The sequence below is a fragment of the Cydia splendana genome, chromosome 6, assembly GCF_910591565.1.
Source record: "Cydia splendana chromosome 6, ilCydSple1.2, whole genome shotgun sequence".
Taxonomy (NCBI): Eukaryota; Metazoa; Arthropoda; class Insecta; order Lepidoptera; family Tortricidae; genus Cydia; species Cydia splendana.
The window spans coordinates 13,423,694-13,442,227 of NC_085965.1; the positions used below are offsets into that span (position 1 = coordinate 13,423,694).

Consider the following 18,534-nt stretch of genomic DNA (forward strand, 5'->3'; position numbering starts at 1 on the left):
TTTCATATGTGCTCAGAAAAATTGATTGTGTGTCACATTAAAAGTAAAAATATTCAATTTTGTGATTTTATATGAAAAAGTCAGAAAATACATTTTCACCTCTAAATCGGTATTGTTTTTTGCTTAAACTGTCTGTCAGTGTCGTTTTCTAATAGATAAAATTTAAATCTTGAGAGCTCATTGCAATCAATGGTGAAAATGAAATAAAACTTTATTTTCAAGAGATTGGTTAGTATACACATAAATCAGTCGATATCAAAAGTTTCTATTTGCATTACAGAACAAGTCGCAATATTTTTTTAATCTCAGATATATAAGGCATTATTATTTGTAGTCAACTATGTAACTTACTTCAGGAACATAGTTTTTTAGGCGGCTAAACTTAAAACTTCTCTATCGTAAAGTTGCTCATTTCACAACATTATTTTCAAAAAATCATATCTCTGTAACTACGCAACCTAGAAGGTTGATCTTTTGTGTTATCGATAGGTTATTTATTGTAGATTACTGGGGTATGCATAACTCCATACCCGCCATAAGGTACCTTTGACCGTGGGACGTCACAAATAGAATCCTACTACTTTTGATCACACCTTTCAAGTCACCCTGTATAATTTCATACACCTGTCAAGTGTCAAGATTATTGGTTATGTTGGATAGACAGAGTGACGATTTTCGGACATTTAGAATCATTGATAATTGATATTTTGATTCTAATTTCGTTTACAAGCAGCCTACAACTCTATATAGGTACCTACCTAGTTAATAATAAATTATTGATTTGCTTTCTAAACGTGTGATAATTTTGTATTAAAAGACGGTTGCGAACTCCGAAGGATAAGAACAAAATTATTACCTGCCTTAATTTTCTATGGAAGAGTAAGAATAGTTTGGAGTTTTGCTTCGACTGGAGTCCAGTCACTGGACTTAAGTACTTAAATAGTACAATCGCCTGTGCGCGCGGTGTTCCAGTTATAAAAAACCGGGCAAGTGCGAGTCGGACTCGCGCACATAGGGTTCCGTACCATAATGAAAAAAAAAACGGAAAAAAATGCAAAAAAAACGGTCACCCATCCAAGTACTGACCATGCCCGACGTTGCTCAACTTTGGTCAAAAATCACGTTTGTTGTATGGGAGCCCCATTTAAATCTTTATTTTATTCTGTTTTTATTATTTGTTGTTATAGCGGCAACAGAAATACATCATCTGTGAAAATTTCAACTGTCTAGCTATCACGGTTCGTGAGATACAGCCTGGTGACAGACAGACGGACGGACGGACGGACAGCGAAGTCTTAGTAATAGGGTTCCGTTTTACCTTTTGGGTACGGAACCCTAAAAATTGCCTCCTTACTACCTACCTGCAACCTGCAAGGCGTTCAAACGAGTATCGCCCTAAAGGTGGAGGTTTGAAAAGCTAAAGGTGGTAGGTATTATTAGGTACTAAGCTACTTAAAGCCTGGGTATCGCTACATACATAGAGGAATACTGGTTGGTGTGCGTATTAAAATAGGATGTATTCGTGAATTTTCAATCAAAATCATTTGAAAAACAAGAAATTCCCTCCAAATCACTTAGTACCAGTTATAACCGTTGGAGGTCGCTTCGCAAGCATATTCATAGCAACGATCGGCAACAGATGGCGCTAGCAGTATGATGTAAAATTAACTTACTTCTCCGTATCGCCCGGCCGCGCAGCCCGTAGCCGCCTACTCGATTCACAAACTCGTCGTTCACAGCCTCGTGAACTCGTTCCACCCACGTATAATTGACCTCGCGATTCGTAATAATGCTTTGGCTAATTGAAATCACACTTACACTGGTTCGCCCGAGGCGACAGTCGTCAAGCGTCATGACTACTACTGTTCAGTCGGCACATTGTGATTAGGTATCGCAACCACATCGCAACTCGCCGACCTTGGCGCAAAAAGAAACGATTTTAATTCCCACTGCGATAGTGTGTTCGTTTCGTTGCGTTGCTTGACATACTAATAAGTGGCTTTTGGTCGTTAAACACGCCACTATTTGTAATGTTCGATAGGTATAGGTATATAGGGATATATGGGCCACTCCGGCCACTCGCCTTGCATATAAATTAATTTATTTTTTATTGAAATTTAAAACTTGTAAAACAGATGAGCAAGCCGTTGAATAGGGGCTGTCCATAAATTACGTCATCGATTTTTGACGTTTTTGGACCCCCCCCCCCCTATAATCATCCAAAAATCATGCATCAAATGACCCCATTTCCTCCTACTTCATGCTACCGTCATCCGATGTCCAGACCCCCCCCCCCTAATTTGAAATGACGTAATTTATGAATAGCCCCATAGTAGTTTTTTTTTACAATGCGAAGATGGCTTTATTTTAAAGTTTTATGTCTACTTCTTTAATATGTATTGTAACTATGAGCGTATATTTATAATTTTATTAATTTACCTCCATATTGTGATACCTATGTGAGTTTGTGACATTATTTATCTAAAAATTCTAAAACTACTTTAGCAGGTTCTTATGCGACTAAACTAAAGTCCCTTAGTGTTACATTATGTATTAGGTAGGTACATTATCCATAAGCTACGTTAACGTAGGTAGGTATCCTTATTGTAATGTTAACATGATATTATAAATATTAGGTACATAATTGTCCAATTCTACAGGAATTTAAAAAAATCCCTAATAACGATTTATTAATAAAAGCTAACATGAATTTGCTTATAATCGATTCCAACAGACGGTCGGCTGTTCGCCCGCATTTTCGGCCCCGCTCGCATAAAAAAATTAAACCTCACCAAAAACCGGCGAACCCTCGACGCGTTTGTTCCCTTCTGTACTTTTTTGTGCCGTCCCTCGTAACGAAACTTAACATCTTTTAGGGGCTGGGTATTGCCAGTCCGCACCCTTTTGAAGTTGAAGCCATAATAATTCTGTCGGAACTCGGGTTGTAAAGCGACACAAATAGTTCGTTTGCGGCACGTTATCTTTGAATTTGAATAGAGAACAGTGCTTTTGATAACAGGATGGGATTACAGAACCCGCACTTGTTCTTTTGTTTCATGTTTTATTATTTAACAAGTTTTATAGAGTCAGTCCATGAAAAGTCTGCAGCGGATTTGATAGCCCAACGCAGTGCACGTGTTATTTTAAACGTCAAACTTCTATGAAATGTTGACGTATAAATGACACTTGCACTGCGTGGGTTATCAAATCCGCTGCAGGCTTTTATTGGTCCGACTCTAAGAAAACCTCAAACGATTCGCTGCTGAAACGGGATCGGGATGATAATTATTTAGCAAATGGGTCGATAATTTTATCCAGAATTTATTCTTAAGGGTGCAAAACACAGGTTGCCGTTTGTATGGGGGTGCGACTGCCGAATTCTATGCTACAGGTATTTTTTTAATACCAGCACATCGGGGGCAAACAAGCATACGGCCCGCCTGATGGTAAGCAGTCACCGTAGCCTATGGACGCCTGCAACTCCAGATGTGTTACATGCGCGTTGCCGACCTTTTAAAAACCTGTACACTCCTTTTTTGAAGAACCCCATACTGTAGACCCTCGGGAAAACCTCGGAATTAAGGGAGCTCATTCCACAGCCGGAGCGTCCGCGGGAGGAAATTCCTCTTAAATCGCACAGTGCGCGACCATTTAGATTATTTTGGTACCTAGACAAAGGTACCTAATTAATATTGTAGGGTAGGAATAAGTATACATTTTTGTCATTTGTAATGTAAACGGAGACAGTCGAAATCAAATAAAAGTACCTACTTATCTAATTAATTATGTTGGCACTAACAAGTTTCTGCATTTTATCGCAGCTCAGAAACTAGGTAGGTACTTACTTCAGCAAAGCCGGTCGGTCCGGTGCAAAATGGAACAGTACGGTTACCATCAGTTTGTCACTGACATAAACGCCGTCGAGAACGTAATTTACTTTCTATACATCTCGCTCGTACTCGCATATTAGTGCAAACGGGATGTATAGAAAGTAAATTACGTTCTCGACGGCGTTTATGTCAGTGACAAACTGATGGTAACCGTACAGAAGAGAAGTTGGTTTCATTAATAACGTGCCCTCGTCGAAGGACGAGGGGCTACGGATTCCCGCTGCGATCCGCATCTTATACAAGATGGGCTATTTATTCTTTTATCACGAACACAGGAGCGTGATCGATATCATGGATAGAGAAATCTTCGGCTAACTATTTTCTTTTCAATAAGTACCCTAGTTAGCTTAATTAAACAAACTAGCTGATATACAGCTAATTTGGGTGCTAAACTCATATAGCATTTTGCGATATCAATGCTGGATAAGACTCGGGTAAAAGTGGAGCAGAATAAATGCACATGAGCACAGCGATCTCAGTGATCTAAAGGCTCCGTCACACAGGCGCGTTTTGCGGGCGGCGCGTGAGCGGGGCGCGCCGCTTTTACATATAATTCGGTTAAATTGTGTTCTAATGTATGGGGAAGACAAACTAATTATAGCCAGCCTTTTATGAATGTAGTATGATACCTTAGGGTATGGTGCTTTACGCACACTAGCGTCCCTTCCCCTCCCCCTGACGCAACCCCCCCTTTTTGCATGAAATATGTCCCGGTTCACAGTTTTTTAAATTTTTTGAGGAAAGTATACATTTTAGGGAAAAAGTGTCATTGAAAGAAATAATCCTTAACAAATTCTTAATAAAAAAGGTCATATTCATTTTTTTTATATGATGCACCATATTCATGTATTAGCTTGTTAAAATTCGAAATAACAGAGTTTTTACTTACGATTCGAAACTCATTTATTATACACGGTGTAACACGAGGAAACTGAATAATTTTAACAGCGTATTCCTGATTATATTTAGAGACAAAAATGTCCTATAAACTTTTTTGGAATTCGGCTAGTTTCAGAGTTAATACCAATTTAAAAAAAAAACGTTTTTATTGTTACATAGTGCAAAACGCCTTTTTGATGGCGATGTTGCTACTATGGGACGTAGTCTAAATATCCTTATTGATAGATGTCAAAAAGTGACGAGTAACACTTTGCAAAAACTAAGTTTTACGAAAAAAAAAAGTAAAAATCCATTTTAACTGACAAGTTTACCAATAACATTTACTTTTTATGTACAAATATATTCAAAAAATAAAAAAAAAAACCAACAAAAATTTTTTTTGGCGAAATTGACCTAAACTAATATTACATTTTTTCCTTCTTTTGACCTCAGAAATAAAATCTTTCGCATTTCTTGAGAACACCTTGTCATCATCATCATCATCATCATCCTGGCGTCAATCCCGGCTGTGCCCCCGCGCGGGGCGCGAGGACCCGGGGTCCGCCTTCCGACTCCTTCGTGACCACTTTGCCCGATCTTCGGCATCCCTGGTCGTGAGTCCGTTGGCACGCATGTCCTCCTTGACGACATCAAGCCATCGCTTCTTGGGCCGGCCTCTTCTTCCCGTACCGGGAGGAGGCGGCATGGCCAGGCATTTGTTACCCACGTAACTTGCCGGTCTGCGCGAGACGTGGCCATACCAACGAAGGCGACACTCTTGCAGTTTGTCTGCAATGTCACGGACGCCAAGACTACCCCGAATGTGGGCGTTTCGGACGCGATCCTTGCGTGAAACTCCGCACATCCACCGTAGCATCTTCATTTCCGTGACACGCAGTTCCTGCTTGTGCCGCTCTAGTAAAGGCCAAGTCTCGCTGCCGTACAGAAGGGCATGTCTAATGATGGTCTTATAGACCTGTCCCTTCAACTTAATCGGCATTTTGGGGTCACAAATAACCCCAGTCATCTTCTTTCATTCATTCTTGAGAACACCTTGTATAATAAGTTAATAAGTGTTATAAAATGAATACCTATAACCTTTTTTATTAAGAATTTAATAAGGGATTATTTCTTTCATTGACACTTTTTTCCTAAAATGTATACATGATGTCAAAAAAAGGAAAAGATGTAATATGAGTTTAGGTCAATTTCGCCAAAAAAAAATATTTTGTTGCATGGCTTTTTTTTTAATTTTTTGAATGTATTTGTACATAAAAAGTAAATCTTATTGGTAAACTTGTCACTTAAAATGGATTTTTACTTTTTTTTTCGTAAAACTTAGTTTTTGTAAAGTGTTACTTGTCACTTTTTGACATCTATCAATAAGGATATTTAGACTAAATCCCATAGTAGCAACATCGCCATCAAAAAGGCGTTTAGCACTATGTAACAATAAAAACTTGTTTATTTATTATTGGTATTAACTCTGAAACTAGGCGAATTTCAAAAAGTTTATAGGACAATTTGGCTAAATATGATCAGGAATACGCTGTTAAAATTATTCGGTTTCCTCATGTTACACCGTGTATAATAAATCAGTTTCGAACCCTAAGTAAAAACTATGTTATTTCGAATTTTGACAAGCTAATACATGAATATGGTGCTCATATAAAAAAAATTAATATGACCTTTTTTATTAAGAATTTATTAAGGATTATTTCTTTCGTTGACACTTCCTCAAAAAATGTAAAAAACTGTGAACCGGGACATATTTCATGCAAAAAGGGGGGGTTGCGTCAGGGGGAGGGGAAGGACACTAGTGTGCGTAAAGCACCATACCCTAAGGTATCATACTACATTCATAAAAGGCTGGCTATAATTAGTTTTTCAAAAAACACAATTTGACCGAATCAATATAAAACGCTCACGCCGCGCCGCGCTCATGCCCCGCCCGGAAAACGCCCCTGTGTGACGGAACCTTAATTAATTAATTCGTTCATAAAGTGGCTATGCAATTTTGCGGGTGGGAGTACAGTTAGATACAGTAATATAATAACTATGCTACCGACTCAAAAATGAGCCTTCGGGAACTTGGATTAGAACGATTAGAAGCAAGAAATGTTGGTGTGCCAAGGTTCTAATTCTTAACTCTATCGTGGTGAACATTTGAATCGGTGGCACTGTTAACCGTGTCTGTCATGTTCGTCGGTAGGATGGACAGGACTAGGTACAGTCAACCTAAAAATATAATACCTACATATATATCATTCTCTTTAAATTTATATATATAGGTAAGTATCGGTCTTGTCTGTCTCCGGTGGCGGACCTGCCCCAAAGTTATAGTGCTATTTAAGTATGAGCTCCGATTTAAAATAATAGGTAGGTACCTCCTTTGTAATCTAATTAAATGTCGGGATCACAAATCACAATACTCTGCTCGTATACTTTCTCAGGTACATATAAGTACCTACTTACTTACTAAAAATATCATTAGACATCTTCAAGAACAAAATCTACACAGGACATGGTTTTTAACTCATTTAAATATTAGGTACTTAGGGGTCATCCATTAATTACATCACACGTTTGGGGGGGGGGGGCAAGAAAATGTGACATGTTGTGACAAGGGGGAGAGGGGAGTCACAAACTTTGTGACGTCACTTTAACTTCATCAGTAACCAAAATTTTATTTTAATCAGTTTATTTACTGTACAGTTCAAAAACAAGTTTTTGGAACGGTAATCGGTTTTATTACTTTAATTTTTTTTCATAATAAGTTTTGGATTATAAATTTACTAATATTTTGACAAACAATTAATAATACTTAATTCGATTTGCCGATTTCGTTGAAAAAATGTGACGTCACACCAGGGGGGAGGGGTTTGCCAAATGTGACCAAGTGTGACAAGGAGGGGGGGAGGGGTCAAAAAACCTTGAAATTCGTGTGACGTAATTAATGGATGACCCCTTATACGTAGCATCGGAATTTTAGTGGACGGCAATTCTTTTAACAGCCGTAAGTACAATATTAGGTAATTTGAATTAAACGGTCGGTAGTAGTTACCGACTTGTAGTAACGGAAAACTTGAAGTTCAATTAGAAAACTGAAGTATTAGCTAGAGGGTAGTAATAGATAATTAAAGTATTATTAATTATATATTACAATACATGTCAGACAATTTAACAAAGCGTTAATCCGCACCGCTCTCATATCCAAGACCCAATAAATCGTAATCCACCTGAATTGTAAGAGGGAGTAAAGCACATGGCGATCTATAAACAAAACAACAAAGCCGATTGGTGTGGTGACGTTCCACCCCGGTGATATGTACGTCCTACTACCTAAATGCCTTATGTACACGCTAGTTACTACTTCATGACTACTCGGAGCTCAGTGTGTACTGCAATGCAACGGAAAATATGCGTGTTTACCAAAGTCGTTTCGGTGGAACGGTGTCGTGTGTTGCGTCACGTTTAAGGAAATTGTGATAAAGCCCCGAGGTCGACGTGACTAAATTGTGAACACAGTGTTCATTTCTACTCGTGATTTTGATTTGAGTGCTTGATAATTATCTACAGTGTTGTGATTTGAAGGCAAAATGAGGTTTATTTTTTCCTATCCCGATGTTCCCTGGGGCCAGGCAAACGTCCGCTGCCACGACTTGAAGTGTAGCCGATATGACCTTGTAATGTCGAGTAAGTGTATTTTCGCACTTTGAATTAGCGCTCTGGAACGTCCTACTTTATAAAGAGGACTTAATTAGGTCCTCGTTGATAACTTCTATTCATTCTGTAGAGGTTTTAATGTAATTTTTTAACAAATATCTAAGAAAAAAGACAATTTCAAATAATAATATTGAACGTCATAACGAGGTTCACTCGACAAGATGGCGTCGAGTGGGGAGAGGGCGCCCAGTTTGCCAGGTGCTGCCGCCGCGTCGAGTTCGGCGCTATAGCTAACTAAATAACGCAGTGTTGTACTGTACATTTAGAACGTTCACAATGGCTGCCGCGAAAGACACGTCTACTTTCTTTCTGGAGGCAGATGCAAAACAATTTGACACTATTTTGAAGTTATACCCACAAGCGATTAAACTAAAAGCTGAACAGAAAACAAAGAAACCAGAGGAGCTCATAAAATTAGACAACTGGTAAGTGTATTCGTCTTTGAGAGGAGAAAATGCGGCCGTGGCGTGTCAATGAACTTGTATTGTGTGTGTATCCGTGCAAACTGATTTGATAGCTACCTCCCTCGCGGACTGCATCTCTAGTTCGCGGACCGCTCATTAAAATCACTGCGTCACGTGGGATCGATGTCAAATTGACACTCGTTTTTCCTGAAGCAGTATGAGGGAAAATATCTCCGTGCTCGGGCGATATAAAATGGTGGCTGCCTTTAATATCATGACGTGCAATTAACTCTTATGTTAAAGCATTTACTGTAAATTCTGTAAAGTCCTCTGCTAATTAGGACTTAAGATAAAGCCTATAATCATATTATTATAATAAAACATGCTTACTTTATGTTATATTCTCTATTGAGAATGCTTTGTTTGATACGCTAACATCCGCTCAAAATGGTGACTGCCTTTTATTTTGTATCTACTTGGATGTTATTTCAGAGTATTTAGTTATTCCTTTTGCAATTGATAACTTCTAGAAGGATATCTAAATGTAGCCTAAGATCCTTTTATGTCACAAATTTTAATTTTAAGACCACAATGAGTCATCATTTTATTAACGACTAACTTTGCACGTTTCAGGATGAAACAGTTGTTTTGAGGAAACTTCTTCCTATACTTAGTACTGTTTATTTTCATAGAGTTTCCTTTGTGGTTTTCTTTTCTTGTGGTTTAAAAAGCTATAATTTTCAAGGTCAAATTTGTTCAATTTTTAACACATGTAATAATAAATAAAAATAACTAAAATATGGAACCCTAAAAACAAGATTGGCTGACGTAAAATAGGTATAAGATATTTATTAGAGAATTATAAATCTACATTCATATCACCATTTCCCATTGCAATAAATAAATTAAGTTAGGCAGTAGTAAAAAAACGATGTACTTATAGCACATTACAATGTACTATTTATGAAGGTACTACTTTATTACCTGTTAGCAATTTGATTAGTTGCAACACTTAACTTTAGCAATTTATATTAAGTACCCCCTAGTTACACCAGAACTTTGTATTTTATAAAATTTAGATGGTTCTATTTTAAATAATAATATAAACCAGACATACCCATTGCTAATACAAAATTATTTTGAAACTCAAAAAAATCATTAGTATTGGTTGCGATTTCTGAGCTACAATACCTATTATACTTTAACTTACTTTTTCAAAGAAGGCTAAAGAAGTTTTTAGCCTTAATTACTTCTAATAAGTTCATCTTTAATTCCAGGTACCAGAATGAATTACCAAAGAAGATCAAGTCCAGGGGCAAGGACGCGCACATGATACATGAAGAGCTGGTGCAGCTCATGAAATGGAAACAAGCGGTGAGTGTTTGTAAACTGCTACATCATAACGTGTAACTCATCATGTGGTTGAAATAAAACAGCTGGGTGCCATCATACTTTCTTCAGCAGTCATTGTTAAATGACATAAATAGGTATTATAGGTACTTACTGTAATTTGTAAAAAAAATTGTATTTTTATTTTAATAAAATGCAAACTAAATTCCAAAACATTCCGGCATGTGGGACATGTGAATTTATCAAGATGACTATGAAATTTGTTATCCTATCCATCACTATTTAAACATCATAATCCATGTCTGTAATAACAAAAAAAAAACACTACAAGGTATGGATACGAAACCTAACCCTATATTATTAATTTATTGTGAACATAATCTTATGATAAAATGTACCATTTAAATTTAAACAAAAGTATACTTATTATCACTTGTCATCAAGGAGCTGCTATTAAAGATTCACTTTATTAGAATTTGACCTTATTGACAATGGACAATGTGGTACATTCAAGTTGAAAATATCTTAAATATAGGGCCATAGTTGATTTCAGAGGTGCAATAAGTGTTTAAAAAATTAATTAATAAGCCTTTAGCAATTTACAACACAACTTTTAATTAAAAAAAAAATCATTGGTGTAAGAGCCGTAGCATCATTTTCATATTATTGTAGAAAGTTACAAGTATGTAGATCAATAAACATTAAACATTTTACCATTGCAGAGAGGGAGGTTTTATCCACAACTATCATATCTGATAAAAGTGAACACACCGCGAGCTGTGATGGCGGAGACAAAGAAAGCATTCCGTAAACTGCCCAACATTGAATCAGCTATGACGGCACTCAGCAACTTAAAAGGAGTAGGCACGGCCACAGCATCAGCACTACTAGCGGCGGCGAGCCCGGAAATAGCACCTTTCATGGCCGACGAATGCCTACAAGCTATCCCTGAGATGGAGGGGAGCGACTTCACTGCCAAGGAATACCTCAATTTTGTTACACATATACAGAGCGTCTGTGATAGGTTAAATAAGGTATGTAGTCAAATATCACTTTTTACTTCAATAATAACAAAACAGCTCTAATGTTGTAACCTGTCTGAAAATGCATAGTATTGTAATGCTAATTGAAGTACACTCTACATACATTCTGCTGCATTATTGCAACATTGTCGATCAACAGTAGCATCAGTGTACCAGTATAAAGCTTCAAACACATTGGCAATTTTAGCAGCAGCAGAATCGTTTGTCAAGACTCAAATCACATCATCTCCACTTTTTTTACGTAGGAAGTATATAAAATATAACCATTAAGTTGTCACATTCTCAAAACAAACTTATTTGACAGGAGACAAATGGCTGTGGCACAAAATGGTACCCACACATGGTTGAGTTGGCGATATGGACACACAACATCTTGTCAGATCTACGGCCAGAACTAATTGGAAAGTCCCCTAGCTCGACGCCTGCCCCCACAAACGGAGGCTCACCACTGCCAAGCGACGAAAGTAATCTTGAACCACCCACCAATGGCAATGGTGAGTACCAAATTAAAGTGTGTTTGAGTTTAACAAGTGTACAGTCACCACTCACCAGCAATAATGTTACACAGCGAAGGCCGCAAAAATATGAGACGCGCTCTTATTGCGCTACAAATAAGATCGTGCCAGATATTTTTGCGGCCTTCGCTATGTAACATGTTATTGCTGGTGACTGTACCTATACGCTTGCTACTTAAGTATCCAGCGCATTCACATGTTTATCTACCTGGAGTTTAGTTAAGGCACCAACTAGATACGTGCAGTAGATTGTTGCAAAATATTCTAGATTTAAAAATGAGCTTATAACTACATTCAGCTTTTAGGTTCTAATATTTGTATTATAAAAATTGGCGACCACCAAAACTTCATATTTTTGTCATGATATGTGCGATGATCGCTTCATCTTAGAATCCTGGCCTGAGAGGGCCCCATCCCAACCAAAATACCACTGTTGTGATCCCCAACCAAACCTACAGTTCGTTTTTTTTTGCATTAGAAAGAACTTGAAAGAAGGTAAGCGATCTAGACATGTCTTTTAACCTTTTGGACGCCAATGACCGATGTATCCGCACCGCAGGTCCAACGCCAAAAACGGATTAATCGGTCACAGACCACAGAGCAACATAAACCTACGTGCATATGCATAAAGTTCAATTTCAGTTTTGACACTTCGGTGACGTGGCGTCCGAGTGACAGCTTTTGTGTCTAACACGGCGTCGAAAAGGTTAATTGAAAAGCGATTTTTAAAAATCAGTAACTATTACTTATGAAAGCAGAAGAATATAAATTTTAATGATCGTATTATATTCATAATTGTTACATAGTTGCCATAACTTATTTTTAAAATGTGTTTTTCAATTAAAATACACATCAAGATTGTTTACCTTATTTCTAATGCAAAAAAAACGAACTATAGTACAGGTTAATTACTCATGCGTACTTACGTAACTACCTATGAATTTATGTAATTCACGTTCACCCGGTTTATTGTACATTGTACTATACCTACTAAACTTTCTTGACTCAGAAAGAGGGCAGAGTTCTAATCTCCATACTGTTTGGTTATCCCAACCTTTAGCCCTTACATACAGGTCTAATGCCTGATGTATTGCTTGCAGGCAAGCTAGCAGCTGACTCAGTGCTCGAGGACACGCCGACGTCGTGCACGGAGGACTCGCTGGACGCCAAGCCCGCGTCGCCCGCCACCCCCGCCACGCCCGCCACGCCCGCCTCGCCCAGCGACAACTCCGACTCGGCCTTCAGCACGCCGCGCGCCAAACGGTAACTATAGTACATTATTGTCGAGGCTCGGAAGTAGCTACTTGCAGGCTGAGGATTCGTTTTAAACGGACGACCTTGGGAGTCCGTTTAATTGAATCCGAAGCCAGCAAGTAGCCTTCCAGCCGAGTCATATATAGTGCTTTTCTCAAAAATGGTGCAAGAAATATAAATATCATAGAGATATTTTACAAAAGCAACGTTCTTACGTATATATTTTCACAGAAAAAAGTAGAAACAATTGAAAAAATTAGCTTTGCCGCCTTTTTATTTTTTTTAATAAAAAAAAGAAGTGTATTTTTCTGCCGAAAATACGTCTATTTGAGACAGCTAAATAGTCGCGGTACTAATCATCTGTTTGGATGTTTAATGGGCCTGTGCCTTCATTTGATATGACCATTTCAACATTTAAAAAGTTTGGAACTCGACAAATAATGGAATTTGTATGCAACATTGCAGTCCCAAAATCGAGACTGCAATGTTTTTAACTTTTTAATTTTTGACTGACCATAAACTACGCGCTTCGCGACCTATTTTTTAAACGGCAAAGTCGACTTTGCCGTCCATTTTTGAGAAAAACATGTTATGGAACATGTTTTTCTCAAAAATGGCTATGGAGCCAGACTTGGTGACAGTGCCATAACTGTAGCGCAAACTGAGCCAAAATAGTAAATACCACGGGGCATCTTTACCCCCAATCGATGAATTTCCCACACTGGTTTCAGTCGGTATACTGGCGCCACTTGGCGAGCAGACTCACTGAGGCCCCTTTGCCAGACTTGAGATCTGGACAGATCTTGGCTGATTTATCCTAACTTTGTTTTGGCTCCGTATTTAATGATAGACAGAAAATTTTGACTTAGGCCCACTTGCACCATTCCACTAACCCGGGGTTAACCAGTTAAACCGTTAACCCAGTGACAAATTGTACTGGTAACCATGGTAATTCCAGGGTTAACCCCGTGGTTAGTGAATGGTGCAAGTCGCCTTAAGTCATTCGATTTATAGCGCATTCGCTCGAGCGTAGCGATCCCACAACACCTTAGCTGTCCAGTAAAACAAACGGGAGTTCCTTTACTAGTTAATTTCATGATGTTAGGATAAACTTACAAGTAGGAATAATAAAGACGATAGATAAACACAATAAAATACCTGATGCGTCATAGTAAATGTTAAAATGCTTATCAAATTTGATTAAATCGGCAATGTGTTGTTAATTTTTTTAAGCCTTAGTTTTTGGTCAACCATTGCACTGAAGTGTATGCCCAGGCCCGCTCATCCATAAAGCAAAGATTCAACAAACGTATTTGAATAATGACATCCGCCTACAAAGCCAGCCGCCCACGCCGCGCAAATATAAACGATGCTGTTGGCCAACAGATCGTGATCGGCTCGTCTAAGCACCCGCTCTTTCTTTTGATCGGTTCGCATGCTCGTAAAATACAAAATAATGTAGGCGATTTCTAATGTAATAAGTAATAAGATAATAACAATGTTTGTACATAAAATGGGCGTTTGCACTTTGATGAATTTTATGTGACGCTAAATACCTTTAATTGGATACCAAAAATATTCTGCATTGGGAAAAAGCCCATCACGCCGGCTGCGCCAATTAAATTAAACGCCACGTATTTGACGTATTGTTGTTACAGTACATGCGATGTTAAAAGTGCAGTATTACTTTTGTAAGAAATTCGGAGAAATCTACAGCCGCCTAACATAATTTCTAAGCAAATTTACTGGACAGGAAACAGCAATAGAAACTTATTTTTCGTATTCTGCTATCCACTTAGGAATTGATTTGACATTACGAACGAAATGTCTGATAGTCCTGCCAGTTCTATCTCCTAATGGCCTACTGTATTTTAACTTGCAAATGTTAAACGTGCGTATCGTTGTTGACAGGCAACTGGAGGAGGCGAGTTCAGCGGAAGAGAACTCTCTCGGAGACTCGCTAGACGCGCCGGCGGCGGCGGCGGTGGCGGCGCCGCCCGTGGCCAAGAAGCTGCGAGAAGCCACCCACTGACACGCGCATCCCACCAAACCCCCGTGCGCCTATAAATAACTTTCTAGACTAAGCTATTGTACCTAGGTAATTTATTTTGAATTCCGTTTAATTTTAACTTAGCCCTAAGTTTAACATTACCGGTCGGTTTTGTAAGTTTTATAGGGTATTGATATTTTGGATGCGTATCGACGGACTATGCCGGGCGCACTCAGTGTACTGCGACGCGAGTGTACGGCGGCTCGACTCGAGCCTAGTGTTAGGTTTTGTTTTGTAATAATTTTAATGTTTGAACGTTCGCATCCCGCGTGACATTCCAATAATTGTAACAAGTACGTTTAGGCGGCCGCAGCCGCTACCGGACCAGATGCCTTGACGACAACTCACCATTGCCTTATGACACAGTCTGCCCGCAGAGTTTATATGCAACAAGATAATACAAAGGACGTGTTACCCGGGCGCCGGGTGTTACACGGGCCCACAATGTAGTTTTTATTGAACAAATATAAAATATTAATTTTATAATGTCGCATTTTCATTCTAAACAAACGAATACAATCCCTTTACTTATATTATGTACTTCCAAAAATTTCGTATTACCAACTGACACCAGTTTGAAGTCAAAAAATCCACCCCACGAGAATACTAAGTCAAATAAGACAAGTCCAAAGGCTAACAGATACAATGAATAACTGGTCTACACTAAATATGATCATACCAGGGATCGGAATCGGTTTTTTGCAAAAACTTCGAAATAACCATATATTTTGAAATTATTTTATACTTTTTTTTTAACTCCAATATAGCTTTTTTAATGTCAACAATTCAATAACAAAACTTATAAACTATTATTAAAATTAAGAATAAACTAAGTATAAAATAAATTAAAACTAATAAAATAAATAAATAAAACTTACCCACCTATCTTAGGTCCCCCAGATCTGTCCCTTTTTATACTTACTCCAAACGTAGGAGTCAGTTGTGTTTTTAGCTAACGATATCGTATTATTAGATTGCCCAATTAGAATAGTACATTGTGCAACATGGAGCGTAAGTTGAATATTGCAAACGAGAGTAAGTTAAATCGCGACGGCTTGCCGGAGCGATTTATAGATTTGAGTTTGCAATATTATTACGCCCCGAGTTACACACAATGTTTTTCATCACACTTGCGATACAAAAATTAAGTATAAAGACAAAAAACTGTTAATTATGGCACTAAAAACTTCATTGACTCCCTAGGGAGAACGATTTTTCTATAACTCCCGCTAAACCTGCGTGCAATTCCACATTTACTGAGCGAGTGTGATGAAAATGAAATAATTAACAACGAACGAAAAAATACCGGTTTCGTTCCCATACAAACAATACCGGTACCGCCCCTGGATCATACTATAATTTGTAGAAAGATAGCTACTTGAAAGGTGAGATGAACTATCAAGGTACAAAATATTACATTTATGCTTTATGCATCTTGTCGCGCTTTCAAGACGATCGGATAGGTTGGGGTAAATGGAACAGGTTAGGAGTACGATAATGTAACACTTTTTTAACCGAAATAAAATACATACAGTAAATGATTTTCAACCAAAAAAAAGGAATTTAATTAGTATCAAAATGAATGATCTTTCGTTAAATGACTGCGTAACATAAAAGTTGTATTATTTTGGGTTTATATTTATGTCAATTAGGGTGTCTATTTGGGTGCTCCCCAAACTACCCTATCAAACTTGACAGCGCAACTAGATTTCGGACTTCATTTATGATTATGTATTTGAAAATAAAAACATAAGATGCAAAATATAATTCTTTATTACTAACTTACACGCCTACACGGACATAAAACAAGCACTCACAATACACTCATTGTGTTAATTTTCAACATTTTTCCCTTACAATTTACAATAGCATTGTCTGATTACCACACAATCGACGAACAGTTCCACAGGTTATTTACACGCGCGATTTATACAAAATTCTACGCCAGTCGCAAAGTTTTAGCATACGATTTATCACCAATAATACAAATTATCTACATGGTGGTACAGTCTCGTGCCTTTACACTGGAAACGGACATTTGGGCGTCCGCTAGCTGACGCGGATGAGAAATAGTAGAGCTAACTGGCGCGGACGCGTACGGTGGTTTTACCTACAATGAAATCCGCATGTGTGCGCCCCCGCCAGCTAGCGGACGCCCTTAACCTTTTCGACGCCATGTCAAACAAAAGCTGTCACGCGGACGCCACGTCACCGAAGTGTCAAAACTGAAATTGAACTTTATGCATGTAGGTCTATGTTGCTCTGTGGTTTGTGACCGATTAATCAGTCTTTGGCGTTGAACCTGCGGTGCGGATATATCGGTCATTGGCGTCCAAAAGGTTAAAGCGCTGAACACGAACAATCACATTAGTTCGAACCCTAATCTAATCAGTAATCCGTGGCCGTGGCCGCCGTATTAAGATTGTACGATCTGAAAGTTTACTATTTCGCGAATAAGTATATAAGGTGTATTCGGGTAATTTCGAATCTGAATAATCATTTAAAATTAAGTAACTATTTGGAATTTTCCGTCAATATTTTAGTGTTATTTTTCCTTGGAATTGCCCGAGTACACTTTAAGTACCGTTTTTTATGAAACAAGGAAATCTCCATCTGTAGCAGAGTGGGGTTTTTTTTTCTTATGTCAAAGTTAATCATAGTAATTGGTACCTTATGCAAAAGAGGACACGGAATATAGCGATTCCGGAACAGAGTTAGGTACGGTAAGTGATATAAATAGTATCTTCCTTCGTCAACCGAGAGGAAGTCAGCCGATAGCAGGGCATGGTGAATGGCAGCTACGATGAACCCTGAGTTGCGTTTTATAAGGCAGATCTGTATTTGCTGTTTCGATACGTGAACGCAGGAAAATGATACATATTCATTCACCTGTTTTGCGTGGTTATTTGTGTCGGTTTTCTCACATAAATATTATGTGGTCGGGTCGGGGTTATTCGCGAAACGTCGCACCGAACCTTTGAATAGTCATTATTAATTATCATCTTCGATTAGCATCGCCTCCGTATCGATTAAAATTGGAAGAATGAGCTCACAAATACCGGGGACAGGACGCGTCTAATGCTGCGCCTCCACATCCTGCTGGAGATGCTGGTAGAGCACGGCCGGGCGTCCGCCGGCCGCCATGCGGCCCGCGAAGTCGGGGCGGCGCGGCGGCCGGGGCGCGGCCAGCAGCGCGTCCAGCGCGCCGCGCGCCGCCCACACGTCCCCCGCGCCCCCCGTGCTCGCCCCCCCCGCCCCCGCCCCCGCACCCGTCGGCGACAGCGGCGAGTCCGTCGTCGCTCGAATTACAGATGCGCGGCTGTCACCTGAATGATACAGGACATTTTATTGTTCAAAAAATGCGGCTGGGGCTCGTTCCTGCCCGATTTGAACTTTAAAAACGTCAATTAATAGATCTAAAAG

At 38.8% G+C, this 18,534-nt stretch overlaps 2 protein-coding genes across 2 annotated transcripts in view; one reads left to right on the forward strand and one right to left on the reverse strand.

The window, feature by feature from the left end:
* Window positions 1-8,661: 8,661 nt before the first annotated feature.
* On the forward strand, window positions 8,662-15,597 carry LOC134791731 (uncharacterized). The gene is made up of 6 exons (XM_063762855.1): window positions 8,662-8,920; window positions 10,177-10,273; window positions 10,972-11,283; window positions 11,597-11,786; window positions 12,908-13,070; window positions 14,973-15,597. The coding sequence occupies exons 1-6, from the start codon at window positions 8,772-8,774 to the stop codon at window positions 15,091-15,093; spliced, it is 1,032 nt and encodes a 343-aa protein (XP_063618925.1). The 5' UTR covers window positions 8,662-8,771; the 3' UTR covers window positions 15,094-15,597.
* A 1,269-nt stretch (window positions 15,598-16,866) lies between these two features.
* LOC134791783 (protein asunder) overlaps window positions 16,867-18,534 on the reverse strand; it is a 29,606-nt gene continuing 27,938 nt past the window's right edge. Inside the window, exon 13 of the mRNA XM_063762939.1 lies at window positions 16,867-18,437. Coding sequence (XP_063619009.1) covers window positions 18,187-18,437 — 251 coding nt within the window. The 3' untranslated portion in view covers window positions 16,867-18,186. The remainder of the gene's footprint in view (window positions 18,438-18,534) is intronic.

Coding starts and splice junctions, on each gene's coding strand:
- LOC134791731 (XM_063762855.1), top strand. CDS start 8,772: ATGGCTGCCGCGAAAGACACGTCTACTTTCTTTCTGGAGGCAGATGCA. Junction 10,274..10,971: donor TCATGAAATGGAAACAAGCG/GTGAGTGTTTGT, acceptor TTACCATTGCAG/AGAGGGAGGTTTTATCCACA. Junction 11,787..12,907: donor ACCACCCACCAATGGCAATG/GTGAGTACCAAA, acceptor TATTGCTTGCAG/GCAAGCTAGCAGCTGACTCA.